The sequence below is a fragment of the Bos taurus genome, chromosome 1 (genome assembly GCF_002263795.3).
Source record: "Bos taurus isolate L1 Dominette 01449 registration number 42190680 breed Hereford chromosome 1, ARS-UCD2.0, whole genome shotgun sequence".
NCBI classification, from domain to species: domain Eukaryota; kingdom Metazoa; phylum Chordata; class Mammalia; order Artiodactyla; family Bovidae; genus Bos; species Bos taurus.
In genome coordinates, this window is record NC_037328.1 from 118,808,277 (window position 1) to 118,819,458 (window position 11,182).

The 11,182-nt window shown below is 41.6% G+C and overlaps 1 protein-coding gene across 1 annotated transcript; it reads left to right on the plus strand.

The window, feature by feature from the left end:
* The first annotated feature begins 1,226 nt into the window (after positions 1-1,226).
* Positions 1,227-9,693, plus strand: TM4SF1 (transmembrane 4 L six family member 1). Its single transcript, NM_001075980.1, is given in 5 exon segments — positions 1,227-1,490; positions 2,962-3,051; positions 3,141-3,286; positions 6,430-6,610; positions 8,840-9,693. Coding segments are annotated over 5 exon segments (609 nt in total). The 5' UTR covers positions 1,227-1,313; the 3' UTR covers positions 8,855-9,693.
* The last annotated feature ends 1,489 nt before the right edge of the window (positions 9,694-11,182 follow it).

Below are 11,182 nucleotides of genomic sequence, written 5' to 3' on the forward strand. Positions count from 1 at the left end.
CCCAGGCCCCCTACATTGAGAACATGGAGTCTTAGCCATTGGACCCCCAGGGAAGTTCCTCACTTTCCTCTTTTGAACTAACAATGCCTCATCTTGGCCTTTGGCCTCTATTTTGTATTCACTATTTTGTCCTGGTGATGGAGTCTCTGCAGTCCTGGCCCTACTTAACCAATCAATCAGTCCTCCCTTTACCCACCTGGCCAGTGCCACCTGCTATTCAAGGGCTAGACTTATTCAGAATCCAATCCCTCCTTCTGTAACATAATCAGACCAGAAAGTTCATCTAACATGCTTTCAGGCCTGCAAAAACTCATCTTGGGATCTGGCTGGCAGACCACTGCTTGCCCTGTGCCCTCTTCAACTGGGTACATTTCTCTCAGTAAACCCAGACTCTCTCAATCTTGCTTCCCCACTCTGCTTGCCAAGTCCCTTTATCTTCTGTTCCTTTGTTTTTCTTTCTTTCTTCTTCTTTTTTATTCTTTTCCCAGGCTTTAGGTCTCTCTTGGCTCATGCTGGCATCGCTCTGCCTGACAGCAATACTCAGGAATAAAAAGGTGTCTGAGCCCTTTCTGTTGACTAATGCCACCTTTGTGTTGGTGCCAGATTTGTTTTGGAGGCAGATGTCCGGGAAGGCTGGACAGTAGGTGCGGTCTTGCTGAGCACACCAGAGGCAGAGGCAAGAAGGCAGCCCTGTCATTTTCCCAACAGCCCCCTTTAATCTGTGAGTGACAGGGACAGGAGCTTAGAGACGCTTCAGGTCTCAGATTAAATCAGCGCAGAGGTGGAAGTGAGCACAGAGCCCTCAGCCTGGAAGCCGTCCAGAGAGCTGCGTGGAACAGACTTGCAGCCTCCACCAGGGCTGTCACACGGTGGACGCTTGGCATTTACTGGAAAGTTGAATTAGACTTTCCTGTGGGTTTTTTTTTTTTTTTTTAATCCTGTGAAGGAGTTACACAGTGAATTCCTTGTGGAGGATTAATCATCTTCTCTCTTGCCTATAACAGAGGCTGTTTCTCAGGTCCTGCCCCTGGTTTCGTTTGTCCCAAGGATTTCATTTGGAAGGCGGGACATTCTCTCCCTACCAACCCTCCCCACCCCACCCCCCCCAACCGGAGCCTGCCATCGGGACCAATGAAAAGCAAGTACCTCATCCACTGGTGGTGACTAAGAACTCAGAGTATTTAAGAGGTTGCAGGAATGGGCTGAGAACAGTTTTTGCTTTCTCCCGCAGACGGGGCACGCTCTCATCTGATCAGGGCCATCACCGAGCCAAGCCGCGGAGTAAAGGGAGTGGGGACATAAACTCCACCACCATGTGCTACGGAAGATGCGCGCGATGCATCGGACATTCACTGGTGTGGCTCGCCACCCTCTGCATCGTCGCTAATATTCTGCTTTACTTTCCTAATGGGGAAACCAAGTATGCTTCTGATAACCATCTCAGCCGCTTCGTGTGGTTCTTCTCCGGTATCCTGGGAGGGGGCTTGCTGGTAAGTCGTTCAGAAATCATTACAACCTTGAAAAAAATTTCTTTCCTGTTAGATGAGATGTTTTCATGGAAAGTTTTCTACAAGGCATGTTTCCAAATACAGGATTTTTGTTCATTCTTATTTTGAAAACTTATCAAGGAACGTTGAGATAGGTATAGGGTATTCATTTTACTAGAGGTTGGTTTACAAAATCCCCATTTCAACTACCTTTTTGCTAAATTCTCTTACTTTACAGCTAGAAACAGAGACTAGCTTTTCAATCAGATTTGAGAACCTCTAGAGTTTCTAGTCCTGGAGCCGGTGCTCATTTCACATCCGCTCTGGGAAACGCAGAGGAGTCCGATAGTTCTCTGTCTAAATCAACAGAGTTTTGGATACAAATTCTTTGCTGTTTGTTCTCAAGCATCTGTGACAGGGAAAAATAACGAATTGTGAGAGCACTGCTATTTAGAAAGGACTATACATTTTCTCCTTTATGTAAGCCTCGGGTGTGGCGTTTAGGGAAAATCCTTCAGTTAGCAGCAAATCACGGTCTGAAGCTAATAGTGGAATGTGTTGTTTTTTCCAAGGTTTGTTTTTAAGTGAAGTGAGAGGAATTTGCCTGCCAACCTGGATGCTGAAAGTATTAGCTTCGACCGTAGCCTGGAAAGAATGTGGGCAAACTTGGGTTTGCCACTTTGAAATGCTGGGATTGAGAATTTTGAAGAGAAGTTTTATGGAACTGCTAATACCATACAGAATATTTTTCTTAGTCGAGTAAAGGATATTTAAACTTAATACACTAACTCTGGTATGGCAAATCTGCTTGGAATTTAAGCATTACTATTATGCTAACATAATCACTTGTTTTTTTTTTTTCTCCCACTAGTTCTCAGGTCAGTTTTTGTCTTGTTTTGTTTCATTGAGGTATAGTTAATTTCATAATCATTTGTCTTTAATACAATACCTTGCTTCTTTTGATCTTGAACTCAAAGGGTTTCAAGCTCATTTTAAGAGCTTTATTGTGACATTACAACCATGCGATGATGTCTTCAATGAAGCAGTGCGCCTTCACTATACTGAGTTTTCCTCTCTCTTGTTTATAAAAAATTTTTTTAGTTATTCTTATAAAGTTTTGTTGTTATCTTCCATGCAATATTTTCAAAACAGTTTGCATCTGGAACTATGTTATGAACTCATGGAATTAACACATTTATGGGTTATTATTTTACCCCTCCCATGCTATATCCTGACCCTACCTAACGTGACACACTACATAAAAATAATCAGATATTACACTTTGAAGGTTTTTCTCTTCTCAGAGTTTATGTTCTCTGAGATATTTGGTCAACCTAACTCAAAGACATTCAGCAATATCAGAAAGAAAAATGTTTTACCAAAAGATGCTTAGATTGACTGACCCTTATGGACTTGGGGAAGATCAATGATTTCAATTTGCATTCAATCTGATTTCAATCTGCTTTCTAACCAGATGTTCCTGCCAGCATTCATCTTCATTGGGCTGGACCAGGAAGACTGCTGTGGGTGCTGTGGCCATGAAAACTGTGGCAAAAGATGCGCGGTAGGTCTTCCCTCTCTGGTGGGGAAATGGTCCCTAAGGGGTAGCTGTGATGTTCGGTGCCTCACTTCTGGTGGTCCTCCCTTCCCTAGATGCTGTCTTCTATACTGGCTGCACTCATTGGAATCGGAGGCTCTGGCTACTGTGTCACTGTGGCTGCGCTGGCCTTAGAGGAAGGACCAAGGTGCATGGATGCCAGTGGCCAGTGGAACTATACCTTTGCCAACACAGAGGGAGAGTAAGTGATTGTACCCAATAAGGCTGCACATTCTTATCCACCACGTGTGTATAGTGGTAAACCCACCAGATTAGAAAGGCATCAACCATTCGCTCATCCATCCTCTTGCCAGGTTTATTCTCACTGACTGGGGGACAATTCAGGCAATGGGTATCAGAGGATGGATTCCCAGTCTCTGACCCAGAGAAGCTTTTTAATGGATTCACTGGCTCAGTCCTCTTGATGACATGTGAGGGGACTTCCACTATTGCTCCTCTTTTACAGATGAGGGTATGGAGACCCAGGGAGATCAAGTAACTTATCTAAAGTCACATTGCTAAGATGTGACAGTCAGGATTTGAACCCAGGCAGCCTAGCTATAGAGTCTGTGCTTGTATAGTGTGTATACTATACCAGAGCAATTGTCTGATTCTCCTATTTTAGAAGAAAATCTTATGGAATCCTTATAAAGCACCAGTGAAAGCCATATGCATTTAACCAAAGCCCAGGGTCAATCATACTACCAACACACACACACTCACATATAACATAGCAATTATGTATAATATACCCTTTATTCAAAGTGGTCAGGCTGTATAAGACAGATCTTATTCATGACTTTAACATTGGGAAAATCCAAGTGGCTCCACTGTTTTATGCTGTACTGTATTACTTATCTATTATTGAGAAAAGGACAGAAATAGCTGAAAGAAACTGATGTGCTGCTGCTGCTAAGTCACTTCAGTTGTGTCCGACTCTGTGCGACCCCATAGAGGGCAGCCCACCAGGCTCCCCCGTCCCTGGGATTCTCCAGGCAAGAACACTGGAGTGGGTTGCCATTTCCTTCTCCAATGCATGAAAGTGAAAAGTGAAAGGGAAGTCGCTCAGTCGTGTCCGACTCCCAGTGACCCCATGGACTGCAGCCTACTAGGCTCCCCCATCCATGGGATCCTCCAGGCAAGAGTACTGGAGTGGGGTGCCATTGCCTTCTCCAGAAACTGATGTACATAATGATAAATGAATGACATACTGAATTTTGAAAGATTTAGTCATGGGATTCATGAGTGAAAATAATATGAATCATGAATTTGAATTGCTCATATACTTTCAGGAATGTTTGTCTTTCATGAATTATGTGGCATGGAGTGATATCTTAAGATCATGAATATGGAATTAGATCGATCCTGAGTTCAATTCCAATGGCAACCCACTCCAGTACTCTTGCCTGGAAAATCCCACGGACGGAGGAGCCTGGTAGGCTTCAGTCCATGGGGTCTCGAAGAGTGGGACACGACTGAGCGACTTCACTTTCACTTTTCACTTTCATGCATTGGAGAAGGAAATGGCAACCCACTCCAGTGTTCTTGCCTGGAGAATCCCAGGGACGGCAGAGCGTGGTGGACTGCGGTCTATGGGGTCGCACAGAGTCAGACATGGCTGAAGCGACTTAGCAGCAGCAACAGCAGAGTTCAATTCCAGCTCTGTATTTACTGTCTCAGTAACTAGGAAAAGGTGAACTGAGCTCTCTGCATCTCAGTTATTTTATCTGTAAAATAAAAGCAATGGCAGTTGTTAGGAAGATTAATAAGTTACTATATGTAAAATATTTGTCACAAAAGCTGACAGAATGAGCACTGCTGTCTTATTACAGCTTGCAATGGGTTCAGCCCAATGATAGCTTCTGAAGGAAAACAGTGCTCACTGGAATTTGAAATTTTGGTGTTTAAAATTGTTGTTAATCATGATTTCTCAGATCATATTTTTCATGCTTTGTACTGAATATACTGAATGTACCAGTAGAAACTGGTTACTCCTGTATTCAAAAACATGTGATCTACCACACAAACCCACCTCTAAAAAAACATTATGATTCATCCAAGGAGAGGTGATTCATCAGCTATAAACTTATAGGAAAGTTTGTAGCTGATTATTCTATCTCCCCTCTCATGGATCCAATCAACTTCTGCAAGAAACCTCCAGTTTCTATGTCATTCCTCATTTCTACTTCTTCAGAGATTTCAGTATGGGAAATAACAAGCCAGTGGTTAGTTGCTTAATAGCCAAGTAGAACCAAAGAACTTTTTTTCCATTGTGTCTTGAAATTATGGATTTTTGTTAAATACAGGGCCAGAAGAACAGAATTTCTTTCATAATCAATCATAATTCCATCAATCAAATTGAATTTCTGATTGGCTCCATTAACCATTCCAAAATGAGGTCTCTAATCCCCAGTCCCTTTGTTATGTTGTGGCAGGAAGACAGTACAAGGAAAGAAGTATTCCAGATCTCTGAATGGAATTAAGTCAATCCTAGATTTTCCCATATGACTGAATCCTATTCTATTAAGAATATGTATATTCAGATAAGGACTCCAGTATGGTTTGCTGAGGCTTCCCTGGTGGCTGAGTGGTAAAGAATTTGCCTACAATGCAGGAGATGTGGGTTCAATCCCCTGGAGAAGAAAATGGCAACCCACTCCAGTATTCTTGCTGGGAGAATCCCATGGACAGAGGAGCCTGGCAGGCTATAGTCTATGGGGTTGAAAAAAAGTTGGATATGACTTAGCGACTAAACAACAACAGCAGATGGTTAGCGAACATTTCACAAAATGACTTCAGATTGCTATTTGTCATTCAGTTCCTTTTCCCTTGTGTAGAATACTTACTATGGGCCAGATACTGGTCTAGGGGTTGAATAGACAATCATGAATAGCTCTAGTTCCTACCTTCATGGAGCTCAGACTTGTGGACTAGATACATAAGCAACTCTTCTCCTTTGCCCAAGTTACGTGTCCTTCCTCTGTGACCCTTTGACACTTAGTTTACCTGATCAAGCTATTGGTTGTGTTGAGATTGCCTATCATTTCTTCTCCTAAGAAATGTTTTTCCAGGACAGAGTTCAGGCTATTCTATCCCTAGACTTGTCTAGATGTCTAACTCACACTGAGTGCTCAACAATCTTTGCTGAATTTTCTATTAATTATTGCAACAAGATCTGGGCTAAATTCCTTATTCTGCAGAAAGACTTGGATTGGAAGCATCTGATATAAGGCATTGAATTAATCTTTTTTTTTTTCTAAATGAAAAAACATGGCATGAGAAGTATGTTTATGAGACATCCCATTGGTGTGGCTGTGTGTTAGAAGTTTCTGTTTTTATCCACAGTTACCTTCTGGATAGCTCCACATGGTCCCAATGCGTCGAACCCAAGCATATAGTGGAATGGAATGTCTCTCTGTTTTCGATCCTCTTGGCACTTGGTGGGATTGAATTCATCTTGTGTCTCATTCAAGTAATAAACGGAATGCTTGGAGGTATCTGTGGTCATTGTTCCTCTCGCCAACAGGTAAGAACCTGTGTAAAAATGCACCATTGTTTTCATCCTAGAGACAAGAAGACAAAAATTAAACCCTGCTGAACCTACTAATGTTTATTCCATTTTTGTGGAAAAGCATTTACAGCAGTGGGTTTTTTTTTTAACTTTTTATTTTATACTGGGGTAGAGCCAATTAACAGTGTTGTGATGGTTTCAGGTTGACAGCAAAGGGACTCAGTCATACATATACATGTATCTCTTCTCCTCCAGACTCCCTTCCCACCTAGGTTGCCATATAACACTGAGCAGACTTCCTTGTGCTATACAGTAGAACCTTGTTGGTTATCCATTTTAAACATAACAGTATGTACGTATTGACCCCAAACTCCCTAACTATCCCTTCCCCCTTTTGCTCTCAGTGGTAAGCTCCTTTGAGAGTCACAGTTACTGGGTTATCTTGGTTCTTTGTAGTTGGCTCTGTGTAAATAAGACAATGTCACCTATAGACAAGGTGCTTCTTCAGGACGTAACCCACTACCCCTTTCGCTATCCCTGCTCAGACTGCAGGGACACAAAAGAAATGTTCTCTCTCTGCCTGCTCTCACATTCCCAACTAGTATACACAAGTAACTGCTATCACCCATTGCCCTAGGCATCATGTTAAACCCCTATTCCAGAAGAGCCTATGATGCAGAGATTAAGCAATATTTCTAAGATCACCTAGTCAGGAAGCAACAGGCTTCAAATGCCACGGCTCCTGCTCTTAACCTGTATGCAGGGCTTGCTGTTCTGTTGAGTTTTCTACAGTTCCTTCCTAATAAGGAGTCACAAAAATACCCAAATAGCTAAGCATAGAGAATCACTAGTAGCCTTTGAATAACAGCTTATTAAAAACCTTTCACTGTGAAAGAAAACCAGGAAGCGCTTGTTTCCTGGGGTTGTGATTTGGAAAAGAAATATGCATTTGTTAGTAGTGGGGAAAGTTTTTGTTTCTATATTTTCCTAAAAAAACATATATTACCGAACTGATAGAAGTCCAGCTTTGGTCAAATTTGGGGGGAAGATAGGGTTGTTTTATGTCTTGTTCTGTAAAGCAGGATTAGGAAAACTGAAACTTACTTAATTTGTATTTTCCTAACCACTTACTTCTCTGGTTCAAGGTTTCCTAACTTTCTTTGAAAGTAAGACAAAGCCTAATAAAAAATGAAAACCCCATGGCTATCATGAAAAGCTTTGCTCTAAATAGATGGAAACTTTCTATAATTTTTGAGGGGAAGTTAAAATAAAAATCTAGATGTCCTTATCAGGCAAATACAGCAAGATTAATAATTGCTTTGGGAGCCTGCCAAATTTCCGAGAAAACAGCAGAGTGGAAAACTTTCAATATGGAATTGTTTCCAGGCAATTCGGTTGGGCAGAGGCAAAGAAGGCTCTTGGGATTACTATAATATAACCTATCTTTAGCCTTGAGTTTCCTACAAGGCAAGAGTATAAACTGGGTGAGACCCCATTGTACTTCAGCACTGGTGCATTTTGGGGACAGGTATCCACCTGCCAAAGCAGGATCCCTGGCTCAGGAAGATCCTCTGGAGATGGAAATGGTAACCCCTCTGCTTTTCTTGCCTGGAGAATCCCATGGACAGAGGAGCCTGGCTGGAGTCAAACACGACATAGTGATTAAACAACAATATAATTGTCAATGACTAAAATTGCTACAGTGGTTTGGCAGAATGACACTCTTTTCTGGGTTAAGGGAGCCAAGAGTCCTACTGGGTTTCCCAGTCACTATAGGGGTGGCTTCTTCCCAGACACTGCAGGTCAGATCTGTTATGTTTGTTTACAAGACAAAAGACAGTTTCGAAGAGCAAGATTTTCAGTATAGATTGGTCAACTCTGTATGTAGCGTTTAATTCAAAAGTTGCCCACATTGGGTTGGCACCAATGTAAAACTCCCATGACATTATCTCTTAAATCCTTGAGGTTAAAAACCCACCCTGAACATATAAAAGCCAACCAGGCCTTGAAAGCTGCATTTTCCACGGCCTCTTTCTTCAGCTTTCACTTGGGAAGGACAACGGTCCGGTTTGTTTAGGAAACATTTTATGAGCATTGTCTAAGCTCTCTTTGTTGTTGGCCCAACCCCTGCTGAAGCTGAGATTGGTCTGCTTTGTTTGCTTAAAACAGATTTAAAGCACCGAAATGTCATCATTGTTTGTTTAGCCTGATCAGAACCTGATACTTATTTCATTTTCTTTACAGCAATATGACTGCTAGAAGAATTACCCCAAGACAAACCCAAAATCTTCCTCTGTGTCACTGTAATTTATATATTTTACTTGTATTAATTTGTAAAACTTTATACTAGTGTATCATACACTACGTGTTCTACTTTTATAAGTGTGTATAAAGACTGGCATCTTCTCCGGATATTGGTGTTTGAACTTAGCAGAGAAATTCTGTTTTTTTGTAAGAGTAAGAAAATAAACCACACTCTGGAGTTAATTTAACAGACTGACAGTGTCCAGCCTACCTGAGATAAACTCTGGCTGAAATCATGTTTTTGAGAAACATTACAATGATAAATATCACATTCCAGTTACTATTCTATATATTTATATGTGCATGTGTTTATTAAATGAAAGATTTCTAGTTGCTTTTTTAAAGACCATTAAAGAGAAAATCCAACAACCTGAAAAGATATATTTTTTCACTGTTTATATGGTGTTTCCCATTTGTATGCAAACCTCTAACAAGGGGCCTTTTGAACTGATTCATGTTGTGAAACAGACATGTAATTCCCCAGCTTGGGGGTTGGGGGGCAGATTGAGAATACTTGAATCTAAATGAATGAGTCAAAATAGGCAAAGCAGTGAGTTATAACAAGGACTACCAAATCCTGAATTTTTCTGACACGTGGAAAACTTTTTGGCCTTCAAAGACAAGACTAGGGATCATGGACATAAAAAGAGAAAGGCCTGGACAAGAAGAAAGATGGGAAATGGAATAAAGCAGTTGATCATCATGGGAATATGGGGATGGAGGGGCGGGAGGACCATGAGGAAATACCCCCAAATTTACTTGTTTCGATACAGCAAATAAAGTATTCACTACCATTTTGTTGTTTGGTTTCATCGTCCTTTGTTTCATGTTCCTCCTTTTTTCTTCCTGTTTTTTTTTTTTTCCCAGTCTGCAGATTGTATGGCCTCCATTGCTAGGGGCTTTGTGTCTTCTGGTTTCTTGATCACTTTCTCTTCTTCAGCCTCTTTCTCCTTTTCTGTCTTCCTCTGCTATCCACGCATTTGGGCCATCCACCTCATCAGGCAACTTTCCTTTGCCTTGGGTACTCCAGACAGCAGGCTCCTCTGGAGGAAACAGACATTTTCTCTCTTTACATCTCGCATCTGTTATATTGTTAGGTTCTTTCAAGTGACAGAGTCCCCTGCCCTACTGGGAATTGTATACAAAAATTGTCTGCTTTTGGTGTTTACCGGCCTAGGCAACAGACAAACTAGTTAGTTAATAAAGAAGCCTCACTGGCTGTTAGACAGCAGAGCTCCTCCTGAGACCAAGGTCTCCTGCCTAAAGGGTTCTAATCTTTCTTGTGCCTTGGTCTTTCAGGCAGTCTGGTGAAGGTTATGGACTCCTTTGAATAATACTGTTTAAAATGCAAAAAACAAAGACATAGGATAAGAAAGTAAACCCAGATATTAACTATTTTAACAAAACATTTTTTAAAATTGTAAGATAGTTGTCTTGCAAGGCAGCTGCATCACACCAGCACCTGTAGACAGGAAAGCAGTGATCAAGAGTGATCTAGCAGTGAAGGAGTTCAGCCCTGGGATTTCTTTGTAAGGAATGATGCTAAAGCTGAAACTCCAGTACTTTGGCCACCTCATGCGAAGAGTTGACTCATTGGAAAAGACTCTGATGCTGGGAGGGATTGGGGGCAGGGAGAGAAGGGGACGACAGAGGATGAGATGGCTGGATGGCATCACTGACTCGATGGATGTGAGTCTGAGTGAACTCTGGGAGTTGGTGATGGACAGGGAGGCCTGGCGTGCTGCGATTCATGGGGTCGCAAAGAGTCGGACACGATTGAGCGACTGATTTGATCTGAAGAACTACTGTACTTCTTTTTATTTATTTATTTGGCTGCATGGGGTCTTCATTTCGGCATGTAGGATCTTTAGCACTGGTGTGTAGGATCTTTAGTTGTGACACATAAACCCTTAGTTGAAGCACGTGGGATCTAGTTCCCTGACCAGGGAGCTAACCTGGGTCACCTGCATTGGGAGCACAGAGTCTTAGCCACTGGACCACCAGGGAAGTCCCAGAACTACCATACTTTTGAAATACAATTCCAATTGAAATGATGTTTTGAGATATATCCAACAATTTCGATGTGATACAAAAATGTGTAATTTTGTATTGTTGTTCAAAGCACAATCAGTATCCTGATTCTGCTGTGACTTCCTCCATGCAGTCACAATAAAGGATATATTAATACTAAATTTTCCTTAGAGGTTAATACAAACAATGATAAAATTTTTTTCCATCCAAGTTTAACAACTTCCCTCACCATAGATAGCAATCCATGGGCCT